The 20,474-nt window shown below is 43.0% G+C and overlaps 1 protein-coding gene across 4 annotated transcripts in view; it reads left to right on the top strand.

The window, feature by feature from the left end:
- Positions 1-19,516, top strand: part of slc9a1a (solute carrier family 9 member A1a) — a 66,144-nt gene extending 46,628 nt beyond the window's left edge. For 2 of the 4 annotated variants that reach the window (XM_072247384.1, XM_072247386.1), the window contains exons 7-12: positions 2,767-2,837; positions 4,762-4,926; positions 5,188-5,302; positions 9,236-9,337; positions 10,522-10,594; positions 16,087-19,516. In XM_072247384.1, the coding sequence (XP_072103485.1) occupies positions 2,767-2,837; positions 4,762-4,926; positions 5,188-5,302; positions 9,236-9,337; positions 10,522-10,594; positions 16,087-16,337 (777 nt within the window). In that variant the 3' untranslated portion in view covers positions 16,338-19,516. Of the gene's footprint in view, positions 1-2,766; positions 2,838-4,761; positions 4,927-5,187; positions 5,303-9,235; positions 9,338-10,521; positions 10,595-14,225; positions 15,213-16,086 lie in introns of those variants that run through there. The other 2 variants (XM_072247385.1, XM_072247387.1) reach the window with 2 other exon arrangements.
- Positions 19,517-20,474: the final 958 nt, after the last annotated feature.

Raw genomic sequence — 20,474 nt, 5'->3', positions numbered from 1 at the left:
GGACGCCAGGATCAAACTCCGAACTCCGACCTTCGGAGCTGTAACAGTGTCGCGCTAATCATTATGCTATCGTGGCACCTGTTTCATCCCAAGTCAGTTTTTTCTGACTCAGTGATACTGAGAAATTTTACTTATTAAGTTTTTTGATTGTAAATTCTGCTCTTAGCTCCTGATATTCACTTAGCAAAGCCACATCCCCACCCTTTGTGTATAATTGTTTCAATCAGGAAGCATAAAATCTTTATTATTTTCCCTCTATATCCATTTTCCAAGTCATTCCACCTATTACACAATGATTCTTCTCCTAATACCAGAGGGCAAACATAATAATTGGGATTCATGATCCTGACTGTAAAGATTCCAAATTATAAACCCATTATTACTATAATCTTTCTTTCTCTGCACCTCCTCTATTCTTCAATTCCACAAGCTCTTGGTCAAATTCTTGATGTCCTTCCAACATACAAAGGGTATAGGGCACTCTGTACCTGTTGATTTAAGGGGTGAGTTGGATCTTTTATTTACTCGTTTAGAAATGTGTGCAGAGCAAAGCTAGCACCATTTAACCATCCCATGTTGCTATGTAAGGTATGGGAACAGGAGTGTGCCGCGAGCCTGCACTGTTGCTCAGTCAGATTTCTGCCTGATCTGATCTTTGCTCTCAATCAACACACATAAAAGTTGCTGGTGAACACAGCAGGCCAGGCAGCATCTCTAGGAAGAGGTACAGTTGACGTTTCGGGCCGAGACCCTTCGTCAGGAGCTAGTAAGAGATTTGAAAATGGGAGAGGGAGCGGGAGATCTGAAATGATAGGAGAAGACAGGAGGGGGAGGGATGGAGCCAAGAGCTGGACAGGTGATTGGCAAAAGGGATATGAGAGGATTTTGGGACAGGAGGCCTAGGGAGAAAGAAAAGGGGGAGGGGGGAAGCCCAGAGGACGGGCAAGGGGTATAGTGAGGGGGACAGAGGGAGAAAAAGGAGAGAGAGAAAAAGAATGTGTGTAAATAAATAAATACTGGATGGGGTACGAGGGGGAGGTGGGGCATTAGCGGAAGTTAGAGAAGTCAATGTTCATGCCATCAGGTTGGAGGCTACCCAGATGGAATATAAGGTGTTGTTCCTCCAACCTGAGTGTGGCTTCATCTTGACAGTAGAGGAGGCCGTGGATAGACATATCAGAATGGGAATGGGATGTATGGCCACTGGGAGATCCTTGCTCTCAATGTTGTCTTGATTGCTCAATCCCTTTGTACCCCCTCCCCTTCCCCAAGTCTTGATTCTCCTGTCATCAAAATCTGTTCTTCTCAGCTCTGAATACATTTATCATCTATAGGTCCTTGTGATGAAGAATTCCAAAAATTCACATCCTTTGAAATAAATTTGTCCTAAACTTAGTCCTGTGGTCAACCCCTTATCATTACACACTCTACCCATATTCTTGACTTTCCCATCGAAGTATCTTTATTCAGTCTAATATGTCAAGTGCTCTCAGAATCTTGTGTTTTAATGAGACAACTTCCTATTCTTCTCAATTTCACAGCATATGCACTCAATATTTCCTACTCTGCTGAATCAGATGGATTTGCTATTTCCTGCGTTCTCACTTTGTTTTTGTATTAAATTCAGCATGCATGACGTTTTGCATTTCACACTACCTTTGTCAATAAGCTTGCTTCATCTTGCTTGAATACAATGGAGTCTGGTTAATTTGGCCATTGGTTAATTGGGACAGCCACTTATTCGGGACAACTCTTAACGCCTAACCGGCGGAATTGAACCCATTCAGTAGTCCTGTGATAGTGTTACACTAATGACTACACAATCATGCCACCCACTTATACTGGAACACTTATTCAGACTCCTGTTGTCTCTACTCTTATGTCGGAAGCAAGTCAGGCTTGCATTAAGTTATCAGTCATTGCAAACTGTATTTTTTATGGTGTGACTGGGCTCATGAGCTTGCCAAAGCTTATCTGCTTGCAGAGTGACCGATGTTAGCTCCTGATATGAAAATATCTGTTGGCATAACCCTCCGTATTTCCGAAAGCTACTCCATCCTAAAATGTTCATGTCATCAGCACTCCGTGACTTCTGACCTGCTGTGCATCTTTGATTTTAATAATAGTATCTTTGATGGATGAAAATTTATCAGCATCCTACAGCAAACTAGATGTATAGATCTAAAGGCTCCCAGAGCTCTGGAATTCATATCCTAAACCATAAACTCACTTTTCCTTTTCTGCAAAGTCTCCTAAAATCTAACAGTTCAATCATCTTTTGGCTCTATGACTTAGTATTAAATTTGCCTGATTACAGTCTTGTGAAACTCATTGGGATGTTTACTGTGTTAAATGTGCCATATAGTTTCAATAATTTCTCCTACATATGATCGGGACTTCATATCTCTAATCCATTCAGGCTAAAATTTGAAAGAAAAGATTTCATATTATTGTGTTTTCTTCAGGAGCAAGTTAAAGAAAAATAATGATTATACAAACTGAACTAGGTGAGGAGACGTTTCAGAGCCAGTATGAACACAAGAGATTCTGTAGGAAATCTTGAGCAACACACACAAAATGCTGAAGGCCGTTGACTGTCTATTTCCCTCCATGGATGCTGCCTGATTTGCTGAGTTAATCTAGCATTTTGTGTGTGTTTCAGAGCCAGCAGATGTTTTACCATGGTTTGAAGCTTTTGATTCTGTAATCCTGGTAAGAATTGACCACATTTCTAATTGGATATTAACGGTATTCATCTCTCCTCAGTTCCTGGATCATTTACTGACTGGTATTGAAGATATATGTGGACATTATGGACATCATCACTGGAAGGACAAGTGAGTCAAGCTTCATCAGCTGCTTGTCAGACTTCCTGGTAACCAGGACATCGATACCTCACTTCCTCATTATGCATGCCACAATTTAAAACAGGCCTTTCTGGCCTTTGAGCCATGCCGCCCAGCAAACTGATGTAACCCTCAGCTAATCACGGGACAATTTACATTGACTAATTGACCTACCAACTGGTACATCTTTGGACTGTGGGAAGAAACCGAAGGACTTGGAGAAAACCCACATTCCAGGGGGAGGACGTACAGAGCCTCCTTACAGATGACATTGAAATTGAACTCCGAACTGCAACGTCCCTAAGCTGTAATAGCGATTCACTGTTGCGGTACCGTTGCGCCCTATAAGGAGTCAATGAGTCACTAAATGCGCCACACCAGCCTCCATAGTACCTAAAACATCTTCAAGGAGCAGTACCTTAGGAAGGCAGCGTCCATCATTAAGGACCCCCACCACCCAGCCAATGCCCTCTTTTTTTTAGATTATGAGGACACTCAGTCCTCGTTTATTGTCACTTAGAAATGCATGCATTAAAAAATGATACAATGTTCCTCCAGAATGATATCACAAGAAACACAGGACAAACCAAGACCAAACCACATAATTATAACATATAGTTACAACAGTGCAAAGCAATACCGTAATTTGATAAAGAGCAGACCATGGGCACGGTAAAAAAGCACTGTCACTGTCAGGAAGGAGGTACAGAAACCTGAAGAGACACTCTCAGTTACTCAGGAACAGCTTTTTCACCTCTGCCATCCATTTTCTAACTGGACATTGAATCCATGAACTCTACCTCACTACTTTTTCATTTCTGTTATTTTGCACTACTTGTTTTAACGTAACTATTTAATAGACATATACATACTTAATGTAACTCTTTGTTTTTCTCTATATTCATTTATCAGGCATTTCATTGTACTGCTGCCATAAAGTAAACAAGTTTCACAACATATGCCGGTGATGTTAGTGCTGGCTCTACACTACGGGTAGCGGAGGCATACCTACAGGAATGCATTATACCTCATTGCACTTAACAGCTGACTTGCGATTCCCCTTTACTCGACACCTCTGCCCTTTCTCAGTGCAGATACAGGACGAGTTTTCCATTTCTCAGCAGAAATGCTGAGTTTTCCATTTCTCATCGTTGTGTCAGAGCTAAATGGGTTTACCTTTGAATATTTACGTTTAGTTCATCTCAGCCATCTGGAGGAGTATTATATACTCGGGCTACACATGCTCCAAGGAGCAAATACAACAGGGTTTTGTTTTGTCAGAATCAGAATCAGGTTTAATATCACCGGCATATGTCATGGAATCTGTTAACTTAGCGGCAGCAGCACAATGCAATACGCGACAAATATAGAAATCAATAAATTACAGTAAGCATATATATGTGTATTAAATAGTTAAATTAAAAATAGCAGTGCAAAAACAGAAATAACATATATTAAAAAGGTGGGGTGGTGCTCATGCGTTCAATGTCCATTCAGGAATCTGATGGCAGAGGGGAAGAAGCTGTTCCTGAATCACTGGGTGTGTGTCTTCAGGCTCCTGTACCTCCTTCCTGATGGTAGCAATGAGAAGAGGGCTTGTCCCTGGTGATGGGGATCCTTGATCATGGACACCGCCTTTCTGAGGCATTGCTCCTAGAAGATGTCTTGGATACCACAGAGACCAGTACCTATGATAGAGCTGACTAATTTTACAACTTTCTGTAGCTTCTTTTGATCCTGTGCAGTAGTTCCCCCCCACCAACCCAGACAGTGATTCAGCCTGTTAAGTGATTGATTACATTATATCCTCGCTGAAGTGTATGCTCCAGTCACTGAAAAATAACATTTGCTAAGGAAGACACTTCAGAACATGCACACCAGAAATGATTTTCATTTCAAACTGTTTTTTTTCCAGGCTGAGCCGGTTTAATAAAAAATATATTAGGAAGTGTTTAATTAGCGGCGAAAGGTCCAAGGAACCACAGCTTATTGCATTTTATCACAAAATGGAGATGAAAAATGCGATTCAGATGGTAACGACTGGTGGCCTGCCCAAGGTTCCAACGTCAGTGTCCATTCAGTAAGTGACCACAACAGAGAGAACGGGAAGAAGGGTGTTCGGAAGGAAGACGTGGAGAGGGTGATGGGAGGGATTTTAATGAGAAGTCCTAATCATAAGATAGAAAAAGTTTTAAGTACAAAAAAATTATATTCAAAGGATAAGCATGAAGCTTTGGATTCTTATTGAAATAGTGGGATTTTTTTTTTTGTAACTGCTTTCTCACTTCTTTCCCTTAGCTTGATGGTTAACTCTCTTCTGTTTCAAACTCTTTTTCGATAGGGATATGACAAGAAAGGGTACAGCTACTGAACGACTGCTGCCCACACTTTCTAAAGAAAAAGAGGAGGAAGTCCGGAAAATACTTCGAGAGAATCTCCAAAGAACGAGACAGCGGGTACGAATATGTTCAGGTTAAAGATTATTCACTGACCACAGGTACTCTCCAACTATGCAGTTACCATGCAGAGTAGTGGAGAAGTAGAAAGCAGGAAAATGGAGCAGGAGCGGGAGCAAGAGTAAGGATAACGGGATTATGGTATAAATTCTGAGCAGGGGGGCAACTTCCAATAGAAAAGCTAGCAGCTCTACTAGGCTGAGAGCAATGACTCCTGGGGAGGATAAGCCAGTATTGTGGAGGAAAGTTACAATTAACTTTTGACAGGTGAGCATCAATGTGCTATATTGTTGCAGTTGGCCATTGTGTCTGATGATGACAGGGAACCAGTGCGGGAGAGTTTATAAGGTGAAGAAGTCGTTGCACTGGGCAGTTCCACTTTCTCGACCTCAGAAGTCCGAATCCAGTGGTACAAACAACCATCACAAACTGGGGTCTTTCTTGGTTGTAGTGGATGACCGTGATGTCTCCTGTGCCTTGTCATGCCCTTCTTTCTCCATGGAGCGTTGCAGTACTGCCTTCCTAGCCGTTGGATTTCACTGTAGTTCTCATTCGCCCAGTCCACTGGAGCTACTTTGCACGTTAGGACAGGCATGTCCCTATCTCACCAGGGTATGAGGCCACCAGCTACCCTCACCCGGTTTAGCCTGCTTAAGCGGTGTACCGGGGTGTGGCTGCTGTCGCATGCAAACGGTTACTTGGAGACACGGGTGAGAGCTGAGTGTCCGGTGGGGACCAAAGGTGAGAGAGCTGCCCCGGAATGGACACAAGCCCCTTCACCAGAAGTGCTACCCCTCCCTGGAGCCCTCCCATACACTCCAGCATGCTATATAAGAGAGAAGAGATAAGATAGAATACATAGACATGAGTAGCACTGCAACAACTACCAGGTGGCCTGAGACTGATATGAAGTATATGCATATAAATGCAGAAAGTTTTTGGTAAGCAAGTGTGGTAAATTGCAGATAAAAGTCAATGAGCAATAACACAAAGAACAAAAAGATTGGGATCCTAATATTGCTGGTTACAATGCATTTGGGAATGATTTGAAAGGGAAAAAAAACTTGTTGCATGACAGGGAAAAATCTAAGCGAGGAGCTAAATATTATGATTATGTTATTGGAACTCAGAACTGCAGGGCCAGAGGAACTTGCACAGTGATATACACCTCCAATCACGTGGATATTTTTCTGTTGATGTCTTTACTTACTTTCTGCCCATTACACCATTGGCATTTCGGGCAGCAATGAAGATTCTCCATCTCTGGTGGTGTCCATTGTGCCAGTAGCTAACTCTCGGTTTTCATGACTCTCAGTCTTGCAAGTCCCAGGTGGAGACTCAGGAACACCGTCGCACTCAGATGTAGAAGGATTCTTCATTGCTGTTTCTGTAACAGATTTTTTTTATACCAGTCGGTGTTGTTTAATGCTGAGCTGAACCCCCTGAACCTGGGAGACTAGTGGACTACTCTTAGTCTGGCCTCTACCCTTTGACCTGTTTGGCGTGGGTACCCGACCAAAAGCCAACACGTAAAGCCTTGACTCCAGCCAACATAGTTCTCCGGGTCACTGAGGCATGCAAGCCTCCAAAGCCCCACGACGAGATAGTGGTCCTCTTGGAGGTCCTTTGCTGTCCAGTTGACTTCATATTTGCAAGGGCATTTGATGCCACATTCAATCAACTGCTGTCTCAATGTCAAGAGCAGTCACTCTCACCCCAGCTTTGGAAATCAGCACTATAGTCCATGTTTTGTCCAAGAGGAGTAGATGCCAATATTTTGACCTTACTGGCAATGTAAGCTAGTATAGATCTGGAGTTTAGACCTTCAGTACTACAAGTAGTATGTTCTCTAGTCGCAGATCCTTTGCTCTTGGCCATGTCTTACTTTTACGAGAGTAAATTGAGATGGCCAGAGACAGACTTCTATGTGGGTTGGATTCAAGATGGAAGGAAACCAAGGAGCATCACCAGCTGAACATCATGACCAATGAACACTTCAGTCTGAAAGCAGATTCACCAAACGTGTGCAGGATCAATACATACTTGAAGAAAAAATATTTGGAAGTTTTTTAAAGCATGGGGTATAGTAATAACTGCACTAAATGATCAAAACAAACTGGAAAGGACAACAGGATTTTTCCTAAGGCGTCACGGTAGCATAGTGGTTAGCATACGCTATGATAGCTCGGGGCGTCAGGAGTTCAGAGTACAGTCCCAGCATCCTCCCGAAGGAGTCTGTGTACATCTTCTCCATGGAATGTGTGTTTGTGTTTTTTTTTCCACCGCTCCAGTTTCCTCCCACAGTCCAAAGATGTACCAGGTAGGTTAACTGGTCATTGTAAATTGTCCCATGATTAGGTTAGGGTTAAATTGGGCTTGTTAGTGGTTGCTAGGGTGGCGTGGCTCAAAGGGCCAGAAGGGCTTATTTTCCACTCAGTATCTCTAAATAAAATTAAATAAGTAAATACATATAGTATACTATGATTCTGTGTTTATGTTGCAAAATATGTGGCTTGCCAAATGTTTCTTACAGATTTTCCATAATGCTCCCAACAGAGCCACAGCTGATTAAACAATACCATCTTCATCCCATTACGAGATGCAGAAAAATTTGTATCATTTGCAAAACAAAATTGCCTTGGTTACAACTCAGAAGCATATGTCAAAGGCTAAAATAACAATGACATTAGTGTTGTTATGTGGTGCCTGTGATCTATAAAATAATGGACATTTCAAACACCAAAATATTAGGAACTGTAGCAAAGGCTGTTTTAATTGTCTCACTAAAATGAATTATTTAAAATTGCTCTTTAATAAACTAGTGCAAATGACAAGAACTTGCACGTTATTTTGTTAATCCATACTTGGTCTCTAAAGCCTTCAGGCACTTCAGGATTAATTGTGGCATTCGCTACGTGAAGAGCAACATTCACAGCAGAGATTTAAAAACCACCACCTACTCATGTCGATAAGGCACGTATAGAATTAAAGAGACAGAATCTTTCTTTTTGCTGGCCTAGGTGCATAAAACATACTTGTCAGATTTATTTATTTGCTGAGGTATACAGTGTGGAATAGGCCCTTCCAGCTCCTCAACAATCTGCGGATTTAATCCTAGTCTAATCACGGGACAGTTTACAAAGGCCAATTAACCTACCAATCAGGACACCTTTGGACTGTGGGAGGAAACCAGAGCACCTGGAGGAAACCCACACAAGTCCCAGGGAGAACGTACAAACTCCTTGCAAGCAGCGGCAGGAATTGAACCCAGGTTTCCTGTCCTGTAAGGCGTTGTGCTAACCACTACGCTACCTAGCCGTTCTAGATGATTTCATCTAGATCTCCATATAATTGCCACTTTTTTTTCCAGTAAACCATCTTTTTGCACAAATAACTCTCAGAAATTGTTCAGGTTCACCAAAAAAAAATTGAGTCCAGCTGTTGTATGGTACTGTCACTATTCAGGCATTGATAATTCATGACAGTTATTTGTCAGGATAAAGATGGGAGAAAGATTAGCTCATGACAACAAGTGCTGTCAGGATAACACTTCCCATTTGTTTCCAGAGTATTTGTTATTGATTGAGTTATGTGTTTTCCTGCACTATGTTAGACAGTGGTGACTTTGAGGAACTCTTGCAAATAATCCAATACTTTGCTGTGTGAACCAGAGAGTAGGGGAGGGAGGGAACGTCGACTCAGACCATGAGAGGCCTGCGTCGGGCATTTTCATGCCTTACAAGGCGCAGATTGGAAGTCTGTGTGGGGCGCCACTCCTCGCACAGACTAGAGCAATGTGGATTAAGTGCCTTGCTCAAGGGCACAAACACGCCACCACAGCTGAGGCTCGAACTAGCGACCTTGAGGTAACTAGACGAACGCCTTAACCACTTGGCCACGTGCTCAGAGAGTAACTTCAGCTTTATTTTTCAGCTTCGATCCTATAGCAGGCATACTCTGGTTGTTGACTCATACGAGGACCACTGGAGCCAAATAATTCTGAAACGTCAAAGATTGCAGAGCTCTGAGCCACGGGTAAGTGACCGATTCAGATTCACTGTGAAGATAAAATTTGCTTTAGTTTGTGCGAACGCTTAACATATTTGCATATTCAGTATCATTCCCCACTGCTACTGTTAATCAAATCTTGGAGCAATATCACTGTACTCAAAATCTTTATCTCTTCACTTTAACGTTTGACAATTCCACGAAACCCTTTTATTTCCCAGGGAATTTTATTGAATAGGGTCCATATTAGAAGCTTAGAATAGATTAGATTAGATTCAACTTTTATTGTCATTGTGCCGAGTACAGATACAAAGCCAATGAAATGCATTTAGCATCTGACCAGAAATGCAAAGAATAGTGTTATTTACAAAATAACTGTGAATTAAAAAAGTGCGACAGCACACAAATATAAAGGTACTGAGACAGTACAATACAGATGCAATACTGCTTAGCGCTGTGATGTGACGTTCAGCAGGGTCACAGCCTCAGGGAAGAAGCTCTTCCTGTGCCTGCTGGTGCGGGAGCAGAGGCTCCTGTAGCACCTACTGGATGGGAGAAGAGTAAAAAGTCCATGGTTAGGGTGAGATGCATCCCTGATGATGCTTTTCGCCCTGCCCAGGCAGCGTTTATAGTAGATGTTCTCAATGGTGGGCAATTGGGTGCCGATAATCCGCTGGGCAGTTTTCACCACACGCTGCAGTGTAGTGTGTCTAATTACTGAAAAGGAGATGATTTAATATTGTAGAGAGATAATTAATCAAATTTGAAATTAGTTGTAGTTGGGAGTGCATTAGTGCTAAAAGTATGGTTTTAAAACAGGAGCTTAATGTCTCCAGTCTCCCCAACTTGCCCTAATCAAAATTAGACAAAATAGCAATAAAAAGGGAGTAACCAGAAACCGGAAACACATGTAACATGCAGAGCCCAATCCACAAACCACAAGGATTAAATCTTGCCCAAGACCCAAGACTCCAGCACCATCCTCCGTCAGCAATGAGAGAGACCGGTCGAACGCAGTCACCTTCCTTAGGCAGCAGCAAGCAAATGAGTGAGAGAGAGTGAGTGAGTGTGAGAGTGAGAGTGAGACTGACTCTCTCTCTGACTGACTAGTCACGCGCAGGCAGATGGCGCTGAATACCTGCTCGTCTTACACTCTCGTCCTTGCTCGACACTTAATTCTTACTTGAACTCCTTGGATGATCTTTTTACAGACACCTTCTCAGGTATTAACTCAGCCTCTCGACTGGGAATCCCCAAGAGCTTCCAATCTAAAAGTGGAATCAGGTAATGCCATAGGCACCATCTCTTGCTTTACTCTCCTAAACAGGATTTACAGAGGGATCTTAACCAGCTGAGTTAGTGGGTGGAGGAATGGCAAGTGGAGTTTAGTTCTGATTAGTGTGAGGTGTTGCATTTTGAAGACAAATGAGATTAAGGCATTTACAGTGAACAGTCGGGCCTCGGGAGTGTTCGAGATTAGATTAGATTAGACTAGAACAGAGAGACCCAGGAGTTCAAGTGTTTAGTTTCCTGAAAGTGGTGCCACAGGTAGATAGTAATGAAGCACACTGGCCTTCATCGGTTAAGGCGTTAAGTATAGACGTAGGTGTAGTGGTTACTTGTAAGCAAACCAAAACCACTGAGGGACCAAGCACGGGAGTTAACACTGTGATGTGCTTCGAATATAACAGAGTTCCAACTCAAAAAAATGTATGTTCGACCCTTTATTACAAAACCAGCAAAGACGAGTGATCTTTCAGCAGTTAAGTACTAACAGAACTAAATTAGCAATATAGCAAAATAAGAGTAATTAGCATTAAATTAGCATAACTAGGCGAAGATCATAAATAAGTGTAACTAAGCAAAGATCATTATAACAAAATAAGTGGTCAGCAAAGAAATATCACCCTCTGGTTTCACTCCCTCTCCACGAAGCTGAACTGAGCTAACGAAGACAAAGCAAGAATACGTTACTCTACTCATTTGCTTCTACCACACCCCAACCCTCACGACAAATTGCCCATAATGAATGTGCAACACAAAACAATACAGACAGATAGAAAATAGATATATGGCTCCTACAGGGGGAATGTTATATTGCAGTTGTACAAGATATTGGTGAGGCTGCAGTTGGAATATTTTGTTCAGTTTTGGTCAGCTTGCTATAGTAAAATGTCATTAGGCTAAAAAGAGTGCAGAGAAGATTTGTGAGGATGTTACCAGGGTTCAAGGGTTAGGATTTGCTGGAACTTCATTCATGGCTGGGGGCGGGTGGGGGGGGAAGAGTCAGGAGCTATCTTATCAAGGTGTACAAAATTCTGTGGGTTATGGACGGGGAGAATGTGCAGTCTTCTTCCCAGGGCTTCAGAATCATGAACACAGGCTTTTTAAAGTGAGAGGGGAGAACTTTAATAGGTAACTGAGGGGTAGCTTTCTCACACAGAGAAGTTCATAGTACACTTATTATCAAACTATGTATACACCATACGCCTTGAGATTCATCTCCTTACAGGTAGCCACTAAACAAAGAAACCCTAAAGAACCCATTTAAAAAAAAGACCATCAAACACCAAATGTGCAGAGAAAAAAAAACAAATCCTGCAAACAATAAATGCAAGCAAATAGGACACAACTGATCTCCACAAAGGGAGTCCACCCACAGACCCATAGTTCAACATAGAGCCTAGTAAACACCCTATGTTGCCGGTATACAGATTTGCGTTATCAGAGGGAGTAGCTGTGGCAAGTACATTAGCAACATTGATAAGGTGGTTGGACAGTACAGATAAGTTGGACTGGACAGATAAGGTAGATGGATGAGAAAGGATTGGATGGATGGGGGCCAAACATGGCAAATGGTACTCGCTTAGATGGGAATTTAGTTGGTGTGGATTGGTTGGGCAGAAGAGCTGTGTGACCCTTTGACAGTTTTAGTGTGAAATTAAGGTCGTTAGTTCAATACACAGGTTGCCTGTAGGAATTACAGGAACAGAAAATATACACCTTCTGCTTTTCTTTCCTTGGGATCCCTAGCCCTTCTCTTCCTCCGCCTTTCCATAGGACCAAAAAATATATAGGAACAGAATTAGGCCATTTGGCCCATCGAGTCTACTCTACCATTTCATCACGGCTGACCCAATTTTCCTCTGAGCCCCAGTCTCTTGCCTTCTCCCCATATCCCTTCATGCCCTGACCAACCAAGAATCTATCAACCTCTGCCTTAAATATACACAAAGACTTGGCCTCCATAAAGCTGCCTGTGGCAAAGAATTTCACAGACTTACCGCTCTCTAGCCAAAGAAATTCCTCCTCATCTCCATTCTGAAAGGACACCCCTCTATTCTGAGACCTTGTCCCCGCGTCTTCGACCCTCCCACCATAGGAAACATCCTCTCCACATCCACTCTCTCAAGGTCTTTCACTATTCAATAGGTTTCAATGAGGTCACCACTCAAACTTCTGAATTCTAGTGAATACAGGCACAGGGCTATCAAATACTATTCATATGACAAGCTATTCAATCCTGGAGTCCTTTTCATCAACCAACCAGAAAAGGCTCCCTTTATTCCCACTCTTTGCCTCCTGCCAATCAGCCACTGTTTTATCCCTGCTTGAATCTTTCCTGTAATACCATGGGCTCGTCACATATAAACAGCATCGTGTGCACCTTGCAAAGGCCTTCTGAAAATCCAAGCACACAATGTCAACCGATTCTCCTTTGTCTATCCTGCTTTTTATTTCTTTAAAGAATTTTGATGGATTTGTCACGCAAGATTTTCCCTTGAGGAAACCATGCTGACTACGGCTTATTTTATCATGTGTCTCTGAGTAGTGTGGGACCTCATCCTCAATAATCAACTCCAATATCTTCCCAACCACAGAGGTTAGGCTAACTGGCCTATAGTTTCCTTTCTTCTGCCTCTCTCCCTTCTTGCAATTTTCCAGTCTTATGGAACTATTCTAGAATCTAGTGATTCTTGAAAGATCATTACCAATGCCTCCATGATCTCTTCAGCCACCTCTTTCAGAACACTGGGGTTTACACCATCTAGTCCAGGTGACTTATCTACCTTCAGATCTTTCCACTTTCAAAGAACCAACACTTCATGACCCCCGACACCTGAAACTTCCACCATACTGCTAGTGTCTTCCACAGTGAATACTGATGCCAAATACTTCTTCAGTTCATCTGCAATTTCATTGCCCCCCATTACTACCTCTCCAGCATCATTTTCCAGCGGTCCGATAACCACTCTTGCCTCTCTTTTATACTTTATGTATCTAAGAAACTTTTGGTATCCTCTTTAATATTACTGGCTAGCTTACTTTTGTATTCCACCTTTACCCTCTTAAACAACAGGAATTCTGCAGATGCTGGAAATTCAAGCAACACACATCAAAGTTACTGGTGAACACAGCAGGCCAGGCAGCATCTGTAGGAAGAGGTGCAGTCGACGTTTCAGGCCGAGACCCTTCGTCCTGACGAAGTCTCGGCCTGAAACGTCGACTGCACCTCTTCCTACAGATGCTGCCTGGCCTGCTACTTTACCCTCTTAATGTCTTTTGGTTGCTTCTGGTGGTTTTTAAAAGCTTTCCAATCCTCTAACTTCCCACTAATTTTTGCTCTATTATATGCCCTCTCTTTGGCTTTTATGCTGGCTTTACTTTCCAAAGTAAAGCTTCACCTTCAGACTTCTGGTGACTGCAACTTTCTTCTTCTGCTTATCGCCTCCCCTGGTGCCCCTCCTTCTTTGCTTGCTCCCATGGTCCACTCTCCTTTCCTATCAGGTTCCTTCCTCTCTCGCCCTTTACCTTCCCTACTCACCTGGCTTCACCTGTCACCTTCTAGCTAGTCGTCCTTCCTCTAATGCTCCCTGCACCATTTTATTCTGACGTCTTCTCCCTTCCTTTCCAGCCTTAAAGGAAATTGTTGGCCTGAAATGTCAACCGTTTACTCATTTCCATAGATGCTGCCTGACCTGCTGAGTACTTCCAGCATCTTGTTGCTTTGGATTTCCAGCATCTGCAGGATCTTTTGTGTTTCTACTTGGCCAGAAGCCTTGAGGAGGAGAATTGGAACGCAGAAACGTGGGAGAAAGTCAACTGATTCCTTGGTCCTGCCCTACTTTTCAGTATGATCGTGGCTGATCCTCCATTACAGTATTGTAGCGGCAAAACTAATCCAAAAGCAACTGCCACTTGCCTGCAACTGTACAGACTGTTATACATGAGTGACACACCCACGGCTGCAATGATTGCTCCAAAAGTCAAACCCTTTATTAGCAATTAGCAAACACTATTAATCATCATTGAGTGTTATCTCAGTGATCAGCAAAAGATATGACCTCTGCTGGTCCCAAGCTACGAACTGTAACAAACTAAGCAAGGATACGTAACTTACTCCCCTACCAGGCCCCCACTCATGTGACTAGTTACCGTGATAAACATAGTAACCAAGCAACACAGAATACAAAACAGATACATCACTCCTACAAATATCCCATTCTTGCTTTCGTCCCATATCCTTTGATTCATTTAACATAAAGAAATAAAAATAAATCCGATAAGTGAACCACTCTTTGCTTGGGTGTCTTTACTCATGAAAAGGAACAATATCCCAACATTTTTTATGCTATGGACCCCTATCCTGAGGGGTCTGTAGACCTCAGGCTGGCAACCCTCGCTCTAAGTACTTGAATTTATGCAATGCTTTTTAATATCCCTGAGCTTAAAGCAGTTTGAAGCCACTTTAAATGCTCCTGAAAGGTAGTCACTGCTGTAGGCAAACATCTCAGCCAACACACACAAGATGCTGGAGGAGCTCAGCAGGCCAGGCAGCACCTATGGGAAAGAGTGAACAGCTGACGTTTCAGGCCGAGGCCTTTAATCAAGACTGGAACAAGAAATAAGAAGTCAGAGTAAGAAGGTGGGGGGAGGGGAGGAAGAAGTACAGTGGTGATCGGTGAAACCAGGAAGGGGTGAAGTCAAGAGCTGGGAAGTTGATTGGTGAAAGAGATAAAGGACTGAAGAAGGGAGAATCCAATAGGAGAGGACAGAAGGCCATGGAAGAAAGAGAAGGGGGAGGAGCACCAGAGGGAGGTGATGGGCATGTAAGGGGGAAATGGGAATGGGGAAGGGTGGGGCGGGGCTGTTACCTGATGTTTGAGAAATTGATGTTCATGCCATCAGATTGGAGGCTGCCCAGATGGAATAAAAGGTGTTGCTCCAACCTGAGTGTGGCCTCATCGCAGCAACAGAGGAGGCCACTGGACTGCCATGTCCGAATGGGAATGGGAAGTAGAACTGAAAAGAGTGGCTGAAAACATTTCAGCCACTTTGCCCATAACACCTCAAAAAAAGTGAGGGAGGGGGAGACAATGAAATGATCTCGTGATGTTAGTTGTGGAGTAAGTATCAGCCTGGACAGCAATGAAGCACAGCCTGCTTTGATATCACAAGTTTCATGAAATCTTTTGCACTCAAGCTGCCTGAATAGCAAATACCTATTTTTTGAGTAAATTTGTCTGTCTCTAAGCCAGGAGGGGCTCCCAACCTTTTTTTATGCCTAGACCCCAGGTTGGGGACCCCTGGTCTAAACCATGCAACTGGCCATAGTGAAATAATTTGTAAACCTAAGAGTAAACTGGGTATAAATTTTACAAAGCTACATAGTTTGAATAGGAATTTTCAGATTCCGTTTTCCCAGGTTCCAATTACAAATAGCCAAATGAAATACGAGGGGCACATTACTGACCACCCTTCCTCTCTTCATTCAGATTCCATGAACAATGAAGGCATTGATCCTGCAGAAAACGTGCTAGTGGTCTCTGTTAAATTGCCCACCGATTCCTCCTCGTCGACAATCGATACTTTACGCAAACCGTCTGCATTAGAGCAGGAAGACGGAAGTTTCGATGTTACACGTTCACATTCGCCCGTCCCGGCTGCCTCAGCCAGTCAGCGCATCCTGCGCTTTGTGAGTGACCCAGGACCAGACAGCAAACCTGATGACAACGACCAGTCATAGAACCAACGAAGAGGTGGCCACTAAATCTCAGTTCCTGCCAATGCCATTCGTCAGCCAAATTATGTTTGAAGCCTGTTTCTCATGGTGTATTTTCAGAGATAAAATTACCGTGTCACGGAGCAGTGTAAATACCAATCTTATAACAGGGAGTAGGGGACAAAAAAAAGTACTGAAATTCTGTTTGTGGTAGATATATTTTTGGTTGATATTATTGAGAATCCAGTTGATATAATTAATGGATAACATCCTGTACAGCAATTTGTCAAGTATTCATTCCAGGAGCTGTTCCCTGGTAAATCTGTCAACATCTCTTCAAATGGCAGAACTGGGGCATACAAAAGAGCCACAACACTTCGAGAAACAGGCTCTGGTTCAAAGGTCAGCATCAGGTCAAGCGCACAAAATGTATGCCTTGAAACCAAAAGACAAATTTATTTTTCTAGTTGTTATCAGAGACTGCTTTTCATCGGATTGTATTGAAGTAGTTCCATTTTAAATTGTATATTCTCATTGTGATAGAAAGATAATCACTGCTAAATGTCCGCAGGGCCCAATTACATATAACGTCTAATCAGTGCCAGTATTTCAACTTGTGGAATGCACTATTCACTGGAGTCGGGGACCAAATCACTGGCAATTCTGGTCCAGCCAGCGATTCCAGCTTAAGCCATTTTAACCGTGCACCCTTTATTCCAGATGTTGGCATTAAAGGGCTCACTGGAGCTCCAGCTGGCGGAGTGAAAAAGGACAGGCGTTGGGCGTGCAGCAAGGTTTAGTGCAGAGGATTTAGTTTGTCGGAATGCAAAGGGGAGGTGGGGGGGCAGGGTGGCTGGGTGAGGCGGTGTGGGTAGTTTGACTGAGCCCAATAGGAGGTTGAATGTAAGGAATGGAGCTGAGCACATTTTGAGGGAGAGGTTTGGGATGACTGATTGTATTGTGGGGGTTGTAAGAGGGAGAACATAATCAAGGGCTGGTACGGGGAGGTAAGATTTGGTCTGGCTAAATAAAGTATGAAGAGATGGGGTGGCTGGGAACAGAGATAAGGGATAACCAGGTGGGGATGGGGAATGAAGGAGCCTAGAGGGATGAGTTAGTAGTGTGCTTAGGTTGGGGATGGGCACAGTGGGTAATGGTTCAGGTGCAACCCACCACAATTTAAGTTTGTTTGGGACATTTTATAAATATAACTTGAACTACTTGAACTTGAAATTGGCAGCACAAAATGAACCAGAAGTGACACCCTGTTTAGGACAGTGGTGAATGTTGGTAGCTTGGGTTGGGGCGTTTGACGTCGCCGTGTTTGACAAGCTTGGCAATTAGCGTGCAGATGTTTAAACACCAGTTGAGGTGACGTCCTCGGTGCATTTGTATAGCACCCCCCCCCGCCCCGTTTGCCTGCACAGTCCTGATTGGCTACCCCTCAGTTGACCTTTGAATTCTATTGACTTGCATTTCATTGGCTCTTAGATGTTCGTAGATGGGGTCTTTTTTGATATGTTCGTTTATGGATTTGAAGGTCAACTGAAGAGGTAGCCAAACAGGACTGAGGCAAGCAAATGGGTGGGGGGGGATTGGCAGGGGCTATATAAATACAAGCACTCCCAGAGAGAAGTACCAACAACTGCACACTCAGCACATCACCTCGACTGGCGATGAACTGCCAAGCTCGGTGAACACCATAACATCGAATGACACCCTGCGTTGAAATCGAGCTCAGGCTTGGGGGTCAGATCAGGAGATCAGGTGTCAGCTTCTAATTCACAGAGGGAATCAGGCCCAAACTCGGAGTGTTATAGGACCCAGTAAACGCCCATAATTTTTGTTGACCGTCATTCGGCATTCCTGAAACAGGGACACTAAACATCTCTAAGGGAAGATGGTCATTGGGAAGTATGTTGGTATTGAATGATTTGCTGCTCTCACTGATTTGCTTTCAAGAATATTAACTAAGTGATTAATTTATGCACTTTTTTTCAAAATAACTTGTTTACATATGTTTCAGTACACAAGGAGGAAAGTAACTTGTTGTGCTGTGGGATATTTGGAGATTCTGGTGAGTTGCTGTAATGCTGGGATATTGATTTTTTTTATGCTTGTTTTTCAGAAGCTTTTATATTTGTGGAAAGATATATATTCAATTAATTCTAATATTGCCGTGCCTGTTCAGTATGTCAATTCAAAAACTTGAAGTGTTCTTCCCCTGCAACACTAGGGAGTACATCAAGTAAGGGCTTTAGCTAAGATCTGTAAACTATAAGTCTGTATACGTGGTCGTGGAAGGCCCACCCTGTAAGACCATGTGTGAATCAATGGTCTCCTGTCCATCTCAGTTTTGGACCAGATCTCAAGAGGGAAGCAGGATGGAATCAGATGTCTGGATCCACCAGCTGCAGATATCACAGAATCCAAAACAGAGAAGCTTCATTCTATCAAATGCCTTCTCAAAAATGGATTAATAAACTGCAACCAGGCTCACGTGATGAGTCTGAGTTCCATTTGAGAAACGGTTGTATGTAGAAGGTCCAACATAGGGGCTTTGCTTATATGAGAAGATTCCCTGTTGGGAAAAAATCCATACTTTGTAAACAAACAGGGTTGCACTGTGTATGTGAATATGAGTGGGATTCCTTACAAGCATTGACAGAAGCCTTGAGACTCACTACAAACATAAATTGAGGGGGGAATTTGCTAAAGATGACACAATAGGAACTAGCCGCACAAATGAAACAGCTGAAGTTGCACCATCTTGCACGTGGGTGGCAACATCGGACAAACTCCACAGTACACGACTGGGAATGGGTTAAAGGTGGCAGATGGACCTAACCTACGGCACAGAGAACATCTCTGCACATTTAGACAAATGGATAACCCTTACCCTGAAGAATAAGCAGCCAATGCATAGATGAGTAGCAATATTGTAGGATTTTGTGAGTTTGAGGGCTTTAATTGCGATTATGCTCGTGTTATGTGTATCTAATGAAGTTGCTGAAATCGAGTTGTTGGTAAAAGTTTTGTTTTGTTTGGTCTCCAGCTACTTGTGGCATTTCTGCCATACTCTGATTGTGTACGGCAGTACTTGTTGTCTCCGATTCCTAGCCCACATGGTGGCATCCTTGTACTAGACAAATGCAGGAGTCAGTTTTGATACTGTGTATGTATCAGAGGCAAGGTATAATTAATAAAATTATACACATAATTTTATATACTATGGTTTCATTTATAGGTAGAAATCTACGTTTTGTAATATTTGGAGGTTCTTGGTATCATGACAAATGGAAATGTATGAGAAACTTTGTTTTGCATGCCATCCAGTCAGATTGTCCCAGACATAAACACATCAAGTAGTACAAAGGGAAAAGCAGTGATGCAATGCAGAATATAAAAGGATCTGATGCAGTGGTTGAAAGGATCAAGCAGTTAGTTTTATAAAATATATTTATGTAGCACCCCTGGCCACCCTCAGGGTCGCCCGGCTCGCTGTCGTCTAGGGAAACAACCCTCGGCCCCACCAAACTGGGTAATTAGTTTGTGTGGATGCTGTGTGATGTACCCCACCCCGCCCAAATACAGTATCTTCAAATACACCAAAATCATAACAACTGTCCCAATTGGTTCATAACATCTTCTTATCAGTGATGTGATTCAACAAACTGCTAGTGGGAAGAACTTTCTCAGAGTTTAACATAACAAAGAAGCATTCCTAAATATAACATAAGCCATTTGAATTAACCTCCGCAGTAACATAAAAGACAAAACCCCCTTACATTTATTTATTAGTTTATTTGGAGATACAGCATGCTAACAGGCCCTTCTGACCCATGAGCCGGTGCTGCCCAGTTACAAGCCGGTGACCAATTAACCTACTAACCTGTACATCTTTGGAACGTGGGAGGAAACCCATGCAGCCACGGGGAGAACATACACACTCCTTAAAGACAGCGGCGGGAATTGAACCCCGGTTGCTGGCACTGTAACAGCTTTACGCTACTGTGCTGCCCCAGTAGTTGCCTGAACTACTTTGAAAGAACCTCCAAATACACAACCTCTTCCACCAAGAAGGACGAGGGTAGCAGGCACACAGCAACACCTGTGCTTGCACAATTTCTTCCAAGCTGGATGAGAATTTGAAAGAGGTTT

Source organism: Mobula birostris, chromosome 30 (assembly GCF_030028105.1).
Source record: "Mobula birostris isolate sMobBir1 chromosome 30, sMobBir1.hap1, whole genome shotgun sequence".
Lineage (NCBI taxonomy): Eukaryota > Metazoa > Chordata > Chondrichthyes > Myliobatiformes > Myliobatidae > Mobula > Mobula birostris.
Note: the sequence above shows the minus strand (reverse complement) of the source record. Positions and strands in the feature narration are given on the sequence as shown.